Raw genomic sequence first — 17,335 nt, forward strand, 5'->3', positions numbered from 1 at the left:
CCTAATTGATAGATGCACCATCCCAAGAGGCTTTGAAAGAGGAGTCAATTTTCCGTTAAATAGATATCAATATACAGAGGCTGTCACCGAGAGCCTTGAAGATATTCCGTCAAATGATGCCAACAGACTTATCGTACACACCATAATGATCATACAGGTCGATCCAAAGCGCCTGTACCGTCGCAAGGACGGTATCTCTTTCCAAAGAGAATTTTGCGAAGAATTAGAGCGCCAGAATCTCACTAGCCACAACGAGGAATGCATGGACTAGCCTAAAGAGCAGTCACCTCGAGTGCCATGATTTGAGGTATTTTGCAATTATTTCTTCTCCTCGCCCAGCATCTCCTTGCGCATCTCCTCCCGTTGTATCCGGTCCTCCTCCTTCGATTTGACCCGTTGAGCCTCGATAATCGCACGCTTCTGATCCAATTCTTCCTGTGCGGCGTACCAAACTAAAAGAAAGGAAAAAGTTAGCCTGAATACATCACATGGACGCTGATTCGGGGTTGAAGCGCAATCGTCTTCCAAAAAAAAGCCAAAAACACATACTGGACTTGTCAGACTTGGACCACTCCTTCAGCTTGGTAACATAATCGTCAAACTCCTGCGCCCGGCGCTCTCCCTGTTCCGCACTGCGCTTCTGGAGTTCTGGGTTGTACCGCTTCCTAAGCTCCTCATCGGTGGGTCGGATGTATTCGACGAAGGCAGGGCCACCAACGGAAATGGCGATGCCGCTGTAAGGCAAGCAGCGTCAGCGGACTCGGTTCATCAGATCCGTTCCATAATTACCCAGGATTCACATGCTATTCAGCTATTCGGCACTTACCCAATGATGACCTTCACCCACAATCCAGCGCGAGACATGGTGTGGAGTGTTTTCTCCGATGCGGAGAACAGGGATTGGTGGGAGGTTTCGGATATCTCGGAGCAGACGATAGAGGCGCGTGAACAGGATCTGTGACTGTTCGGAGGCAGCAGGTAGAGTCGTAGTGGGGATTGGAATTCAAGGGTGAGACACCGCGTGAACAAACATCATCTGCATCATCGCGGCTCTCATTTGCGGGATAACGATGTGGCTCAGTTGAGGCTGGTGTCAGAGGCTATGTGGCGCAGCAATGTCTCAAGTCGGGAATCACGGGAGCTTCGATTCTTCGATTACAATTCTAACTACAAGGTTTCTTTGTCGTTCTCCACACACTAGTGTTTCCTGTGACGTAGGATTAGAATTATCTACTCTTTGATGCTATTCGTCTCGCGATATTGTTCTGCCTATTCTTGGATACTGACACAGGGTCCATTTAGTCATCCATGGATTTGATCAGCATGCAGTTTCCTACCGTAATTCGTGCAATGAACGGACCCATTGGGCATGAAATTTTATTTGGGTCCCAGCTGGCAGTGGGGGGCCTTGTATCCCGATCACATTTACCAATGTATTTCAATCATAGCGAGTCAAATCAAACGTGTAGAATGGTATAAAATGGCGTTTTAGCAAGTTAAGAAATAGATTGAGGGGTTAAGGACGTGACGACGAACAAAACATTAGCAAGTGATGGGGCTTGCATTGGCATTGGACAGCCCTGAGTGATTAACTGAAACTGGAAGTACCGCGTATTCGTACTATGACCCCTGATCGTCAGGTACATTTTCTCTCCAGGCAAAACAGTAACTTTGCAATACCCGCGCGCGTTCTCGCAGTAGCTTCCAAGGGCAAGATGCCAGAGTGTCTCGCCTGAAACTCCACTGGGCTGAACCATGGTTGCCAAGCCCCGTTTCTAAGTTCCTTTAACAATAGAAATTAGAAAGCAAATTTAACAATTTAAAGACGATGACGGCGCAGAAGTGGGTCACCGGGTTTTATTAAAGTCACCTGTTTCCTTTCCACCCCATCGATATCCCGTGTCCCCCGCTTAATTCCTTGAAGGCATTGCAATTCCCAGGGGATTCAAGGTAAGTTGATTCTGGAATGTGATATTCTTCTGAATGCTTCTCGGGGCACGTGCTCCGGTTTGCGGGGAGTCCTGTGGTTTGTGTTCGGTACAAACTGACCGTTTTGGCAGCTTTTCAGCCCTCCTTGCATGCGACCAGACGGTTTTGCCAACAACACAACCGCCCCGGGGAAGAATTCTTGAAAAAGAAAGAGAGACAAGTCCAACCTTTCGTAAGCCAGAGCCATGGCGTACCCTTCGCAGGCAGCCCAGAGACCCCCGCCTCTGAGGCAGTACAATAACTCTGCGCCATCTCCTGCCTCGGCCCCTGGTGGTTATGCGCCTGATGCTATGTACGGCCTAGATGGTGGTCACGGCCCACCAGACTCTGGCTACTCGGACCCCGGATACAATGACCCTTCATATGGCTATCAAGCGGCTGCCCCTGGCCCTCCGCCGCCGCAGTCGCAACCCCGTGCAATGCGCCCACCGGGACCGCCAGGCTCAGCACGGCCACCTCCCGGATACAACGATGGGCGTGGCTACCCTGGTGGCAGACCACCTCCGCAGAAAAGTTCCAGGCCTCGTAAGTGAAATGGATACCCTTTTGTTACGGTTGGCATCTGACAGACCCTAGCGGGATCTCGCCCTCCGCGACAAGGCGAGGGTTTCGACAGTCCTTTCCCTGCAGTTCCCCCAGGCCGAGACCCGCGAGACCCGAGAGCTAGAGATCCCAGAGATCCCAGAGATCCGAGAGCTAGAGACCCGCGAGACCCGAGAGCTAGAGATCCTAGGGATCCTAGAGATCCGAGATCTAGAGACCCGCGAGACCCGCGAAACGGACGAGCTCCCCCTGGCGGAATAGAGAGGGGTATGGCGGCGATGGATATCAATGGCCAACCACCTCGACCACACACATCAAATTCAGCAAGATCAGATCCACGCGGGGCCCCACGTGGGATGCCGCCTCGCGGCCGAGGAGGTTACTATCCAGGTCCTCCACGATCCGGCCGACCACCCATGGACCCCAACGGTCCAATGGGGCCTCCATCAAGAAGCGCAACTATGCCATTGCGAGAGCCACCTCCCGGAGCGCCGTATAGCGAGTATGATTACCCAGCGGCCACGATGGGCGGAGAAATGCCTCCGCGCCCCAACACCGCCGGTAGCATGCGACCTCCTCGGGCTCGGGTTGCGCCTGGGGTGCCTGGGGTGCCTGGCAACGGCCTCGGTACAGGGTTGGCGGCTCCTCCTCCTGACCCTACAAACCGAGTTTCATACGCGCCCAAGGAGTTCCTGGATACCTACTACGATAGTAACAATGATGACGAGCCCGATATGCCCAACTTTGATGCCATTCCGCATAGCAATGGCCCAGTGGATGAGATGGGACTGGATGCACCGAAGCCTAAAATACAGACGCACGGCTCTCCAGGCTCCCCAGCTAGCGGCCAATATGCACCCTACTCCCCGGGTGGTCAAGTAACCCCCCAGTCTCAATCTCACCACAATCTTCGGCAAGGCAGTGCCCCTAACGAGTTTGAAAATGCCGGCTTCAATTTCGGTATTGGTGGTGAAATTTCACCGGCTGCTTCTGGATACGGAAATTCACCTAATGGTTACGATCAATCTGGTGGCTATTTCCCTCATGAAGCCGCACCGGCGTATACTCCAGCTCCTCCGGGCCCTGTCCCCCCCGGACCGCCTGTTCAACAAGGGTATCCTTATGAGAAGTCACCAGATGCCCAGCAAATTCCTGAGACTATGCCCTCTCGCGGGACACCCTTCCGACCGGGTCACGACCAAGCCGCGAAGCCCGCACCAGTGCGGAATTACAACAACGCCCCTGCGCCTGCGCAGGCCCCAGCTGCCGCTCCTCAGCCAGCGACTCCTGATGGCCAAACCCCCATTACACACGATGAGCTTGAGCGACTGCAACAAAAAGCGCGAGGCAATCCTTCAGACCAGGCTCTTCAGCTTCTACTAGCCAAGAAATTGGTGGAGGCTGCCACCGTTCTTGTGGCAGAGAATAGTCGACTTGATCCCAAAACAAAAGCAAAGGCAAAGGAGAAGTATATTGGTGATGCATTCAAAATAGTGAAGAAACTATCCCAGGCCGGATACGCAGATGCACAGTTCTTCCTCGCCGACTGCTATGGAGAAGGTCAGCTGGGATTGGAAGCTGATCCAAAGGAGGCATTTAACCTATATCATTCAGCCGCAAAGGCTGGCCACGCCCAGTCAGCGTACAGAGTAGCTGTCTGCTGCGAGATCGGCTCAGAAGAGGGCGGTGGAACAAAGCGAGATCCTTTCAAGGCTGTGCAATGGTACAAGCGCGCAGCGTCTCTGGGCGATACACCAGCGATGTACAAGATGGGCATGATCCACCTCAAGGGTTTACTCGGCCAAGCCCGCAATCCTCGCGAAGGTGTTTCGTGGCTCAAGCGCGCAGCTGAACGAGCCGACGAGGAGAACCCACATGCTCTCCACGAGCTGGCTCTCATGTATCAAACCGCTTCCGGTAACGATTCGATTGTTCGCGATGAGGCATATGCCAGTCAACTCTTCCACCAGGCCGCCGAGCTGGGCTACAAATTCTCCCAGTTCCGTCTCGGTACTGCGTACGAATATGGCTTGATGGGATGTGTCCCTGACAACCGCATGAGTATCATTTGGTACACCCGCGCTGCTGCTCAGGGCGAGCATCAAAGTGAACTTGCTCTTAGTGGCTGGTACCTCACTGGATCGGAGGGAGTTCTGCAGCAGAGCGATACGGAAGCATATCTCTGGGCACGGAAAGCAGCTACGGCTGGTCTTGCCAAGGCTGAGTATGCTATGGGTTACTTCACTGAAGTTGGAATCGGTGCCGCCGCTAATCTGGATGATGCGAAGCGATGGTATTGGCGTGCAGCGGGTAAGCATAACCTGATTGTGTTTTTAACTGACATCTTGCTGACCTTTCTTTTCTTACAGCCCAAGGATTCCCCAAGGCAAGGGAACGTCTCGAAGACCTTAAGAAGGGTGGAGGCAGGATGCAAAAGACTCGTCTCTCTCGCGCAGCTGTTAACAAGCAAAGTGACGGGGACTGTGTCTTGATGTAAATCCTTTGTTCCTGTTTGACCATTGCCTGTTAACCTTGCCAAATTCCCATCTCCGATACTCGATTCCACGGCTACTTTCTATACCCGGGCTCTCTCCCATACATGTATCTTTTAATGATCCAATGCTTCAATGACGACATCCACCAGTTATTTCGAACAGGACTCGCCTTTTGGTCTGGGCTGTAAAATTCCTTGTTTTGTTCTCTCCAAATTTCCACCTCATCTGCCCCTTGTTTTTTTTTTTTTTTGATTCCTAAGGGGTTTGGGGTTTGTTTTGATCACAATGCTTCTTCTTCTTCTTCTTTTGCTTTCTCTTTCTCTTTGATTCTCGGTTTTGGGGTGCATGATGGATCTTCACGGAGAAAGACATGACTAGTACGAACACATTAGGCAAATACCCTGGAGCTAGGCTTGGCTGCATTTGCGTTGGAATAGAATGGATCGCTGTGATATGTCAATATTTCTTTGCAGATATTAGTTCTCATTTTAGTAGATTTTCTATGGGTTGAAGTACTTGTATGAAAAAAGAAAACCCCTGTATAACCTACCTGAACCCGTATTCCCGAGCGGGCCTATTCCGCGCTGACACACACCATCGGCTCGGCTTATACAATCGGCTCAACATCCGATGCGCATTTCTAATGCAAATACCGAATCCTCATCCCACATGGACAATTTCAACCAATTATAACACATCTTGAATTGGGTCCCTTGATTTTATAATCTTCAGTCTCCAACCAAAACCCGACCTGGAAGTTTGCTTAGTTGAAAGCATTCAAAAGCCAAAGCCCATTTCATACATGTCTTCCGAACCTCACCACACCCCAAATAACAATCCGGACAACACAAGCGCAACCGGGATTCAAAACAGTCGGAAAACTTTGTTTCCTTCGCTCGTGACAATAGTCATCGCGGCTCTGATAGCACTATTCGCTAGCGACACCGCCAACCTGTCTGCGTTCCGTCGTCTATTCGGATCTTCAAGTGCTGCCCGTTCAGCCGTTGGTCCTTTATCTGCTGCATCGGCTTCTGCATCTGCATCTATTGCTGCTAGCACAGCTGTGAAAGGGAATATGGCGGACGATTCGATTTCTAAGACTAAGACGCCAGTCTATTTCCTTAGCCATGGTGGGGTAAGTAATAATCTCTGCATTCGTGTTACGGAAAGCCATTATTGGTCCGCTATACGTGTTGGTTTGGATCTTATACTGACGCTTCTACCCAGCCTAGCGTCATGTATGACGTGGATCACCCTGCGTATCGTAAACTAGGTCAGATCGGACGTGAGATTACTACTAAGGTTAAGCCTCGTGCTGTGGTAGTTTTCTCGGCGCATTGGCAAGGTGGTAGGGATACGATCTATGTCAACACGGCCGAGATGACGGATTTGATCTACGAGTATGTTTATGCCCTCGTTACACTCCAGAAGATAGTGTGCGTTGCTGATATTGTTTAGTTTCTATGGTTTCCCCGATCATTACTATAAAGAGAAATATCCGAACGTCGGAAGCAAGGAAGTTGCGCACAAAGTGCTCGATCTGCTGAAGGAAGCTGGTATCGAGGCAAAGGGCGTGAAGCGGGGCCTGGATCATGGTGTTTGGGCGAGCTTCAAGTGCGGTACGTCTCATTGGAGAGCTTGATTTTGCAAAATATGACACTAACAATGCGTATAGCTTTCGAACCGGACTCTAATGCTCTCAATGTCCCTATCGTCCAGGTTTCGCTCTTTGACACCGAAGACCCGAACCAACACTACCGCCTTGGCCAGGCTGTTGCCCGTCTACGCGAGGAAAACATTCTGATCGTCGTCTCCGGTATGGCAGTGCACAACCTCCGCGATATGCGATTCACTTTCGGAAAGCCGCAGCCATTGCCTTACGCTGTTAGCTTCGATGAGGCGTTGAAGGACGCTGCTACGGCGAAGCCCGAGGAGCGGGAGGCTGCTATGGCGAATTTGTTGAAGAGGCCGGATGCTAGACAGGCGCATCCGTCTTTCGAGCACTTGTTGCCTATTCATGTTGGGGCTGGAGCTGCAGGTGCTGATCTCGGAAAGCGCCTCTGGAAGTTTCCTGAGGGAAGTATGAGCTGGTCGCAGTACCGGTTTGGAGAGGTTGGAAATGCTAGTGCTTCGTTATAGAGCCGGCTGTTATATTAGAAAGTTCTTTTCGGAGTGGAACAATTTTGAGAAATTTCGGCAAAATCAGTCAATTGAATCCAAATATAATTCGGAATGCATGTTTGAGTTGGATTTTTCAGAGGACGAGATGTGTGAGACTCGGGTTCGATTTTCATCTATAGGTACACAGGATTGTAGAACGGCAAAACTCGCGATTGTGGCAGGGACATAAGACAGGTGATGGGCGAAGGGGAAGATGATGGTGAATGTCGTTATGAGGTCTGCTTCACCAATTGGGTGATGCGCTCTTCGATCTGCGCGTCGGAGAGACCTTTATTAATGTTAGCGATGTCCTCGGATCTGTCGGGGAAGAGCAAAAAGACCTACCGGACAGCGCTTCTTGAGTCTCCTTTCCGAAATCTGTATCGTATCCATTGAGTCAGCGATCCAGTTCTTGCTGGGTGTTGTGGGCTGGAATTGCCAGGGAAGCTGCGATGTCGTACCGTAACGGGCAAAGACTCGCGGCACGGTGCCAGAGGCCTCGCGCATGAGGATGGGAGTGTGGGGATTGTGCTTCTTCATGGTAGGGTAAGCGCGGTTAAGGAAGGTCCTGTTCAAGCGACGAATTGAATTAGTCAATGGATCCGGTGAGCATGTTGTCGTTGAAACTGGGATCGGATCTTCAGGTTGTTAGGAAGGCGCACCTTGTGGCAGCGCTCTGCTCAGAGGTCTGGCAGAAAAGGAAGCGGAGCTCCTTGAGGCCCTTGGTGAAAACGTATTTGCCCGACATGGCGTAATGGTGTGGAGTGGAGGATAGAGGAGGGGGTATCGTGTCTCTCAAGAGAATGAGAGCATTATTCACGAGCCCCGTGATTCGCTCGAGCAGAGATGGCTGCCGCTATACTGCATGTGGACTAGCTCGTATCACATTAGATAATCCGGAAAAGAACCGCTCACCACGGTTATTCATAACGTAGCAGGTCTAGTCTAGCTCTAGAGATAGATCCTTTAATAATTTAAGGCTATTTGTATTGTATCCATTTATCCAAAGCTTATCTCTATTCTCGTGGTGGTGCGATTCCATCGTTGTGACCTTGTAACCGGCGGAAAACTCACCTGCCCCGACCACCGGCCGATCCCGCCCTTCTTCCCTCTTCACTTCCTCAGTCGTCATATCTCAAACCGCCATCATGTCGTCTCGTGTGGGATTCCGCTTCCTTAACAACACTCGCTTTGCTTTCCGCAATGCCACTGGTCCCTTCCGCCGGCAGGCCGGCCAGGGCTTCCGTTTCCAGAGCTCCGAGGCCGGCGCCGCGGAGCAGCAGAGCATCTTCCAGCGCATGTGGAACAGCCCCGTTGGTGTGAAGACTGTGCACTTCTGGTAAGTCATCGGCGCTGACTCTCTGCTTAATTGCTTGAAATGGATGTTCCCGCTAACTTTGATGTCTGATAGGGCCCCTGTGATGAAGGTACGATTATGACTCCAGTCACCCTGCCCCGATAAGCGCTCGTTTCCGCCGAAGATTTGATATCTGCCAAATTTCGCGATAACATCGATGGGATTTGGGATGGGGGAGACTTCGCAAGATCAATGACTGACGTTAATTCTTTGTGCAGTGGGCTCTCGTCATCGCCGGTATCTCCGACTTCAACCGCCCAGCTGAGAAGCTGTCCCTTACCCAGAACGGTGCCCTGATGGCTACCGGTGCTATCTGGACTCGCTGGTGTTTGATCATCAAGCCCCGTAACGTCCTGTATGTTTCCAACTTCTGCCTTAGTCGTTCCGATCGGGCGACAAACATTTTGCTGACTCAATCTTCACAGGCTTGCCGCTGTCAACTTCTTCCTTGGATGTGTTGGTGTTGTCCAGGTCACCCGTATTTACAACTACCGCCGCAGCCTCGATGGCTCCGCTACTGAGACCGTCAAGGAGCTCGAGGGCGAGGTCGCCGATTCCGCCAAGAATGTCGTTTCTGCCGTTGAGGGTGCCGCTGAGAATGCCGTGAAGACTGTCGAGAAGAAGACCAACTAAACTGCATCATCTTCATGAGTCAGATGTGTTGGAAGTCACGGTGACGGTGCGGGTACTGAAAGATGTGGAGGGACAGGATTGCACGTAGATCGGTTTTTATAGAGGCTCGGGCGTTCACTCGGCCACTCGATACGCTCCAAAAACGGGAGTGTATCGTGTTTATTTTGCCATTTGTGCCGTCCTACTTTCTACGGGATCCGCTGTACATATAACTATGGAAAGTCTTTGTTTTGTGCTCAATTCTCGCTCACACTGTAACCCAGAACCTTAAAGCATAGGAACATAGAAAGTTCGTATCGGGTAAACAAATGGGTTTACTTGAGCCAGACGTTTACCCCCTAGTACCTGCGAAAGACTATCTAGCTTGACAACCAGTTGATTAATTCCGTAGTCCATGCATGATCGTCATTTCCCCGGATTTTTCCTCCCAATCGGTGAAATGCAAGTCAAACTTTCCTCCTATCGGACTTATGCCAAGGTCTTCCCTCCCATAAAACATAGTACTCCAATTTCCGAGCAACTCACTAACAAGACGCCGGTTCAACTTACAGCAGCTTCACTCTCCAGCTTCCCCACACATGATGCCGGCTCCCCGGATGAAGAGAGTGCATTGCGCCTTACCCCACCTCACCCGCATTTGGAAATAGCTTAGCGTGGACGCAAGTTTCACCATACGGATAATGCTTTTGCAGAATAGCTTTGAATATAAAAGAAGCACTGTCGCCGATCTTTCTTGGCCCCACAAGGGTGATCCAAATATCTCATCTACGTTCTTCTCTTGTTGCACAGAATGAGGATCTCCAATGCTTTAACACAGGCTACATGCCTTCTTTTGTCGCTGGGTATTGCCACTGAGGCGAGATCTGTCAGTCCAGTTGCAAAAGGCTACTCGCGGAGTGAGAAGTGCAAGCCGCATGCACCATTCAAGCCTCTTCCTCCAAGTCAGGCGCGGACCAAGACGTGTCACGTAGCTACGTATGGAAATGGACGCGATGACTCCAAGCACATTCTTTCCGCCATTGAAAAGTGCAACAATGGTGGAAAGGTTGTCTTCGACGCCGACAAGCTCTACACAATTGGTACAGCATTGGATCTGACCTTCCTCAAGCATGTGGATCTTGGTATGTCTGGTAATCAGAACATCTCTTCAATTGAATCTTGCTGATAATTTGGGACAGATATTCAGGGTTATGTCCAGTTTACCAACGACACAGATTACTGGCAGGCAAATGCTTTCAAGCAGGTCTATCAGAATGCCACAACATTTTTCGAACTGGGTGGCGAAGACGTCAATGTCTATGGTGGAGGTACGCTTGACGGAAATGGTCAGGTGTGGTACGACTTATATGCCGAGGATGCTTTGATTCTGCGCCCTGTCTTGGTGGGAGTTATTGGACTTAATGGTGGTACCATTGGTCCTTTGAACCTTCGCTATTCCCCCCAATGGTACCATTTTGTTGCCAACTCTACCAATATTGTCTTTGACGGGATCGATATCTCGGGATACAGCAAGGACAACGTTACTGCCAAGAACACTGATGGATGGTAAATTTTCGTTCTCGCGTGTCGGTAACTAGACTAATGAGAATAGGGATGTCTACCGCTCATCTAACATTGTCATCCAGAATTCTGTTATCAACAACGGTGATGGTACGAATCCATGACGATCTCTGGAATATTGTATTCTAACCGCTTTATAGACTGCGTCTCTTTCAAGCCCAACACTACGGATATCATTGTCCAGAATCTTCACTGCAATGGCTCTCACGGTATCTCTGTTGGTTCTCTGGGACAGTACGAGGGCGAAGTCGACATTGTTGAGAATGTGCTCGTGTATAACATTTCGATGTTCAATGCATCTGTAAGTAAGCTCACAATGGCCTCAGACTAGGATACTAATAATGAATAGGACGGCGCACGCATCAAAGTCTGGCCTGGCGTTTCTTCGGAGCTCTCCACTGACTTACAGGGCGGCGGTGGTTCGGGCATCGTGAAAAACATCACTTATGACACCATGTACATTGACAATGTCGACTATGCTATCGAAGTCACCCAGTGCTACGGACAGAGCAACCTGACTCTTTGCAATGAGTACCCGGTACGACTTCTTATCAAGCCTTGTATATGGTTCAACCATCTAACTTGTCGGTTTGCAAATTACAGAGTAGCCTCACCATCTCCGACGTTTACTTCAACAATATTCATGGTACGACCTCAGGCGAATACGACCCTGACGTTGGCACCATCGTTTGCTCAAGCCCATCTGTGAGTTACTTCAAACTATTGGTATCTTTTCTGATCTTTGACTAATCCTTCTAGGTTTGTTCGAATATCCATGCAACCAATATTGATGTCACCAATCCAGATGGACTTTACGCCAATGAGTTTGTTTGCACAAATGTAGGTTGCCAACGAGTCCAAAGACTGAGGCTTTGCTGACTGTGTCTATCATTTAGGTCAACACCACCTTGCTGGATGTCAATTGCATTTCTAGTTAAGAGATGGTTTTTATTAATATATCATGCTAGTCTGAATTCAAAAGGCATCATGGATAAAGGACAATTTTGAACTTTGTCGTAATCATGAATATGACTCCCTGCCAAGTGACGCCGTTAGAAAGGCCTATAAAATGAGTAGCTATAGCAACAATACAACGTCTTGGAAAGCCTCTGATGACGCTAGCTCATTTGAGAAGATTTTGGCTCGAATATGGAACAAAGGATTTGGACTGGTATAGAGGCTAAAAGAGAGGAGATTGTAGGGCGAAATCTGTTCAAATTCGGGATGACTGTATAAATTGCTGACTATCTAGACAAGCTTCTCTTTTTCCATTTCAGTATATGCGTCTGAAGCTTGCTTTCAGTTCTAGGTTAGTTATAGTCGATCGGCAAAGCCACGACGATGAACCCAGCCTCGAGCTCGCTTTCCAAAGATGTACCTAGTTCAAACAAGTTAGCAACCTCTCCAGTACTCAGAAGTGCCAGGGAAAACCTACATCGGAATTGTGAATAGGGTGACACCCATAGTGATCCCGCCAATAGCGAAGAAGCAATTACGAACACCTTGGTTAGAAATCCAATCATTGATATAGAAGGACAGACCAAATGCAAACATATTTTTGACAAAGTTCATCGCCGCAAAGGCCTCTCCGGCCTTCTCACGATGACAGTCTACCACATACGTTACCACTCCAGTAGTTCCAAGCTGAACTCCAAAGTTGATCAACCCCAAGCAAACAACCACGGGAACGGGCCAAGGATCCTGTGCAGCTGAGGATTGACCCCAGGCAAAGAAGCCTGTGGAGGTGAAGAGCAGGTATGTAACCATAATTGGTAGACGGAATTCAGGTTCTGATAGAGTCAGCAATCTCTCTAATAGTAGCTAGCAAAGCAAACGTACCAAATATACCACCATTTCTCATAGACATCCTAGTAACAAGACCGTCGATAAGAGGCCCTGCGACGATCGTACCCAGCACTGATGCCACAAACGAAGAGAGATTGGTTGCTCCCACACCGATGACTGAGAAGTTATACGGGGGCGCCGAGAAAATTTGTGATAAAGTAAGAGAGATACCGACAAGCCATGAGATGCACGTAGTGAATAGTAGCACAGCCCATAGAACAGGCGGTGATGCTAGGAGATAGAACGGCCGGATCAGGGTATTCCAGAAAGGGACGTGATTGACATAACCACTATAAGGCAACAAGTCCTCGAGCCATGAGGCGCGGGCTTCAGAGGTAGGGGTTGTGCTTGGGGTATGCTCGAGCTGTTCAAGACTCGCTTTCCCTTCCAAAACCATCTGGGTATATCAGACAAATTTCTGAAAACACCTATTGGATCACCAAAACTTACCTTTGATTCTCCAGTGTCAATATTTACAGCCTCCCGCTTGAAAGCTGACTCGGGCATGCAGAAAAAGATCAAAAGGAAGGCTAGGGCGAAAGCTCCACCCATACCATATAGTGCCTCGTGATACGAAGCGTACTGGATAATGACGGCCGCTATGAATCTGAATATTAGTAAAGAACCAAAAGTCAGAGTCATTAATTCACTCACCGATCGGAACGGCAAGGTTGATACCACCCAAAACACCAAGATTGAATATCGCTGTTCGAAATCCTCTCTCATGCACAAACCTGGAAACATTGTTAAATCAATCTTCCAAGCTTCCAAACTATATGACGCACTTACCAAATATCCGAGATGGAAGCCGGAACAAGAGCCTCCAAGGGTGCCATACACAATCCACAGAAAACCCTCGAAGCAACGAAAGACTCAAAGCTTTTCGCTTCAGCTGCCCAGAAACATGACACCATCAAACCAAGCGTAGTACCCAAATAGACCGGACGTTTCCCATATTTCACAGCCAAGGAATTGAACAACAAACTCCCCACTGCGATCGCAGCAATGGCACCGCCCTGCACAGCTGAAACGAAAGTTGTCAATGAGACGTCGAATTGAGCTGCTAAAGGAACGAATGCGCCTCCAAGAAGAGGGCCGACCGCTAAAAAGGGAAGGAGTGTCTAAATTAGTACCGTTCGACTCTCAATATCGTTTTCATTTTCGCGAATAGCCTACCTCCGACACAGCCACAACCCCATCCATAGGCAATTGTGAAAAGCTCTTTCTTTGTTCGAGACCAGTTGTATGGATCGTTAGGAGAGTCAGATGGCTGTGGCACGAGGACGATCTTGTCTGTGCGATCGTATTTGAGTAGACCGGGATCTATGCCGGAATAATTGTCTGTGTCTGAGTGGCCGTGTAGTGGAGCTGTTCCTGGGATGTGCTCCAGATTTGTGTCTTCGAGAATCCCAAACGGCATGTTGGGGGTATTAGGGATGGTTTGTTGCAAAATCTGGTGGGAGAGTGGGATGTTCTTGGATGCAAAAGCTACGGTGAAATGAGGAGAAACCAATGTCGAGTGACGTTGACGTGGGCTCTGGAATGGATTTAAAAAGCTCCTTGCAGATCTCTTGGTACGCTTACTAGTCAAGGGGAAAGGACTGGCCATTCGGTTCTTATAGGTTTGTAAAGTCTTGTTATAGTTACACTGATATACGGTTTTTCTATCATTGACCCGCCTATTATTCCATTTTCAAGATACGAGGTACTGTAGCTTGTGTTGATCTGGAGGAACTTCAGCGACAACTTGAGTTTTGTGGGACAGGAATATGGGGCTGTCAAGCCCCATAATGGATTATGGGGAAACCTATTTCTTGGATCTGGGGTTCCCCGCGGGGGTTTTCCGGGCTGAATAATGTGATCATTTCTTTGGGCTCTCGATGAATAATAGAACCTCAATCATTCATGATGGAAAAAGATCACCATGTCCAGGAGGATACATTGTATTCCTTTATTTTGATTACCATACAGAGATCAATCCCCTCCGAGTTAGCCAAAGTTGAACACTAACAAAATGAATGTATTATACTTACCGGAGAGAAACCCGAATATACTTTGAAGTAGATGCTGCTGGTATGTAATGGGTGCTATGCTCTATTAAATGCTGAACAAGAGGTTTCAATACTGGACTAGATAGAATTTTGACCTCTCAATATCAAAATATGTAGCCAAAGTCATAAAGCACGGTCGACAGTGTCTGGCAAAGGGATGGGTGTAAGCAGATGGGGATAGGCTTTGTACTGCCCCATCCATAGTCGTAGGTGCGAATGTGAGTATGGCTGTTATTCGCACTTATTCATCCATATTTATCTTTTGAAAGTGGACGTTCACATAGCTTCTCAGAACTCTTACAGTGCATAAGTAATCATGAGCATAGTCTAATTGAATATTCAAAGTATATTTAATAAATAAATTTAATTACTCAATAATATATCCCATTTCCATCGAGAATTGTACTATTAGTCCTGAAAGAAGCTGAGTGCCCATTATGAGCTATTGCCTTCGTCGCAGAATCTCACTACTAAGTGGCTCCTCCGCAAGTACCAGCATAGCAGTCGCTGTAACCATTGAATTTCCCATTCCAGGTGTACTGAAGTGCCCCAGTCCAAGAATATTTCCCACTCTCCTGATCGCACAGGCAGCTGCGCCACCACTGGCTATTCTGCGTGTCGCTAGAAAGCTCACTGGCGAGATGCCAAGCACCGTTGCTGTCCGGGTATTGACCTCCGACGTCGGCGTCGTACTCCTTCCATTGAGCCTCTGTACCGTAGAAATCCATCCCGTAGTACACGCCTGTAATACCATCTTCTGTGCTTGTACCATCTCCTCCACACACCACCGTGTTGTCGGTATAGATGTTACCACTGTCATTGCCAAATCCATCACAGTTTCCATCATCCTCGCGCTTGTGTGGCTTCTTAGTTGTACCAAAGTTATGGAGAGAACCGAGACCTGCCGAACTCCCGGTGCCATTCACAAAAAACATAGATACAGGTGCACCCAGTAGAGTCCCGTTCATGGAGCGCTGCACCATGATAGGGTTTGAATCGGTACTGTTGAGCACGTGGGCCATGGTGATGATTGCATAGTCCCGACCGACATCATGCAAGATGCTTGCATCCCCAGAGATTGCGTTCCTGACTGTCTTGTTTGCCAGGTGAGGGTGGAGAACGGACCAATCGTAGTATCCAGATTCATAGCCACGTTCTAGGACGGGTAGTGATCGACCAACATTGTTGACGACGTCACCATATTCACGGTAGAAGGGCAATAGCTGCAGGCTTTCCAAGTTGCCCTGATAAGACCCTTCGTTCTTCCAATCGTTCCATGCAGTGGCAAGGTCGGCACGTCCATCCCAAACAGAGAACATGGTCGAGATGATCCCAAACGAATTACAGGTCCACGACACCCACGACGGTGCAGAAGTCCACCACCCAAGGGCTTGACACGCCAGGTCGCCGAGTTGAATACCAGATGTCCAAGACATCGGGTTGATGAAAACCTTAGTGGCTGACCAGAGGAATGACCAAAGTCCTCGACGTTCATTATGGTGTTCAGCCCCTGTAGTCGAGACCTCCGAATGTCCGCTGTGGGTTCCCCGCACTATATCTTCACCTTCACGCCCATGCACCAGGAGATAGCTGTGCAGCTGTACATGAATTCCCTGTGGCATACCGAATTCACCACTCGACATTGCTTTGATTGGTTGGTCTAGAGGTTGAATAGAGTGTGCGTAGACCCCATTGTAGCTGAAGGCTGATAGCCATAAGATCAAGCAAGCCGATAGCATAGCACGCATTTTTGATGGCACCTTCCGATATTTGTGCTCGATTGAAAAGAAGGCCGACGGTAATGAAATTAATAGCAAATGCAAGGAGATGGAGGATTGAGCGTACCCTACGATCTGCCAATACTTTTACTTTCACTGGCATTCAAGAGGTGGCAGTTCTCAAGTAAAAGTATCGAACGATATGTTATTGTTCGTGAGACTTGGGACCAAGAATTGGATACTGTAGACGATGTGTTAGAGGCACTGATGAATTGGAAGATTTGCTCTCCTTTATGTACTTTGAACGAAATCACCAGCTAGCCGATTCCTACCAAGTCAATTATCGAATCTTTACTGGTCTTTGCCCTGCGCGATTCCCCCTAAACACAGGACTCAAAAAGACAGACATCGTATACGGTAAGATACAGTAAGCGAATGTGAGAAATGGAAAAGCAAGTTTAGTGGGACCAATTGTGATGACCAAGGCCCGGAGGAAAGATTGATAAAGCTGATGCCGCGATGCGTGAACGTTCATTAAACAATCGCCCCGCACTTGCAAGGCGGAGCTAACAGCTCTTCCACAGGGATCGCTACGGCGTAAGCTCACAAATAGGAGCATCATTGTCACATCCTGGGCTTTAGAGGCGCTTTCAGGTCATCTGCATATACGAGACCTATCGTATTATCATCACTATTCCGGCGCGATTAGGGACTGGCATTGTTGAATTATATTCTCATTTCCTGTTTAGGCTCTCCGGTGCCATCTAAAAGGCTTTGTATAGTCTACAGGAGAGCCTCGTCGACATATTGGACTTAGAGTTCTCATTCAGAATTCATACTAATGTTCACCTATGAGTACACAGTAGCGAGAGCTGATACCGCTTTATCTGAGCTCAGCTGACAGGGTTCAATATCAGTGTGGCGTCGCGCCAGCCCGCAGAAATTTCGCCAAGTTCTCTTCGGACTCCCACATTCTCTATTGGG

General features: G+C 48.9%; 9 protein-coding genes across 9 annotated transcripts; 5 read left to right on the forward strand and 4 right to left on the reverse strand.

Moving 5' to 3' along the window:
• Positions 1-318: 318 nt before the first annotated feature.
• N7503_000473 (uncharacterized protein) lies at positions 319-864 on the reverse strand (the record flags this gene model as incomplete). Its single annotated transcript, XM_057060034.1, has 3 exons — positions 319-452; positions 550-734; positions 827-864. The coding sequence occupies 3 exons, from the start codon at positions 862-864 to the stop codon at positions 319-321; spliced, it is 357 nt and encodes a 118-aa protein (XP_056926957.1).
• A 1,476-nt stretch (positions 865-2,340) lies between these two features.
• N7503_000474 (uncharacterized protein) lies at positions 2,341-2,793 on the forward strand (the record flags this gene model as incomplete). The annotated part of the gene is made up of 2 exons (XM_057060035.1): positions 2,341-2,514; positions 2,566-2,793. 2 exons carry the CDS (start codon positions 2,341-2,343, stop codon positions 2,791-2,793), a joined length of 402 nt encoding a protein of 133 aa, XP_056926958.1.
• A 200-nt stretch (positions 2,794-2,993) lies between these two features.
• Positions 2,994-5,029, forward strand: N7503_000475 (uncharacterized protein; the record flags this gene model as incomplete). The annotated part of the gene is made up of 2 exons (XM_057060036.1): positions 2,994-4,842; positions 4,902-5,029. The coding sequence occupies 2 exons, from the start codon at positions 2,994-2,996 to the stop codon at positions 5,027-5,029; spliced, it is 1,977 nt and encodes a 658-aa protein (XP_056926959.1).
• An 800-nt stretch (positions 5,030-5,829) lies between these two features.
• Positions 5,830-7,166, forward strand: N7503_000476 (DODA-type extradiol aromatic ring-opening family dioxygenase; the record flags this gene model as incomplete). Its single annotated transcript, XM_057060037.1, has 4 exons — positions 5,830-6,162; positions 6,255-6,427; positions 6,486-6,646; positions 6,703-7,166. 4 exons carry the CDS (start codon positions 5,830-5,832, stop codon positions 7,164-7,166), a joined length of 1,131 nt encoding a protein of 376 aa, XP_056926960.1.
• Positions 7,167-7,417: 251 nt separating this feature from the next.
• N7503_000477 (L51/S25/CI-B8 domain-containing protein) lies at positions 7,418-7,935 on the reverse strand (the record flags this gene model as incomplete). Its single annotated transcript, XM_057060038.1, has 4 exons — positions 7,418-7,476; positions 7,533-7,565; positions 7,649-7,755; positions 7,850-7,935. The coding sequence occupies 4 exons, from the start codon at positions 7,933-7,935 to the stop codon at positions 7,418-7,420; spliced, it is 285 nt and encodes a 94-aa protein (XP_056926961.1).
• A 363-nt stretch (positions 7,936-8,298) lies between these two features.
• Positions 8,299-9,417, forward strand: N7503_000478 (mitochondrial pyruvate carrier family protein). Its single transcript, XM_057060039.1, has 4 exons — positions 8,299-8,526; positions 8,599-8,614; positions 8,763-8,899; positions 8,970-9,417. Exons 1-4 carry the CDS (start codon positions 8,336-8,338, stop codon positions 9,175-9,177), a joined length of 552 nt encoding a protein of 183 aa, XP_056926962.1. The 5' UTR covers positions 8,299-8,335; the 3' UTR covers positions 9,178-9,417.
• A 550-nt stretch (positions 9,418-9,967) lies between these two features.
• Positions 9,968-11,675, forward strand: N7503_000479 (putative extracellular exo-polygalacturonase; the record flags this gene model as incomplete). The annotated part of the gene is made up of 8 exons (XM_057060040.1): positions 9,968-10,298; positions 10,356-10,722; positions 10,769-10,827; positions 10,878-11,038; positions 11,087-11,275; positions 11,341-11,442; positions 11,497-11,577; positions 11,634-11,675. The coding sequence occupies 8 exons, from the start codon at positions 9,968-9,970 to the stop codon at positions 11,673-11,675; spliced, it is 1,332 nt and encodes a 443-aa protein (XP_056926963.1).
• A 376-nt stretch (positions 11,676-12,051) lies between these two features.
• On the reverse strand, positions 12,052-14,002 carry N7503_000480 (major facilitator superfamily domain-containing protein; the record flags this gene model as incomplete). Its single annotated transcript, XM_057060041.1, has 7 exons — positions 12,052-12,115; positions 12,173-12,527; positions 12,577-12,979; positions 13,033-13,181; positions 13,237-13,316; positions 13,372-13,684; positions 13,759-14,002. The coding sequence occupies 7 exons, from the start codon at positions 14,000-14,002 to the stop codon at positions 12,052-12,054; spliced, it is 1,608 nt and encodes a 535-aa protein (XP_056926964.1).
• A 1,101-nt stretch (positions 14,003-15,103) lies between these two features.
• N7503_000481 (uncharacterized protein) lies at positions 15,104-16,276 on the reverse strand (the record flags this gene model as incomplete). Its single annotated transcript, XM_057060042.1, has 1 exon — positions 15,104-16,276. The coding sequence occupies one exon, from the start codon at positions 16,274-16,276 to the stop codon at positions 15,104-15,106; it is 1,173 nt and encodes a 390-aa protein (XP_056926965.1).
• Positions 16,277-17,335: the final 1,059 nt, after the last annotated feature.

Source organism: Penicillium pulvis (assembly GCF_028828015.1).
Source record: "Penicillium pulvis strain IBT 33274 chromosome Unknown contig_10_segment0_segment0, whole genome shotgun sequence".
In the NCBI taxonomy this organism is placed as follows: Eukaryota; Fungi; Ascomycota; class Eurotiomycetes; order Eurotiales; family Aspergillaceae; genus Penicillium; species Penicillium pulvis.

Bases quoted from the DNA above. Each gene is read 5' to 3' on its own strand.
- N7503_000478 (XM_057060039.1), top strand. From the start codon at position 8,336: ATGTCGTCTCGTGTGGGATTCCGCTTCCTTAACAACACTCGCTTTGCT. The intron at 8,900-8,969 runs GTATGTTTCCAA...CAATCTTCACAG, and splicing joins ATCAAGCCCCGTAACGTCCT to GCTTGCCGCTGTCAACTTCT.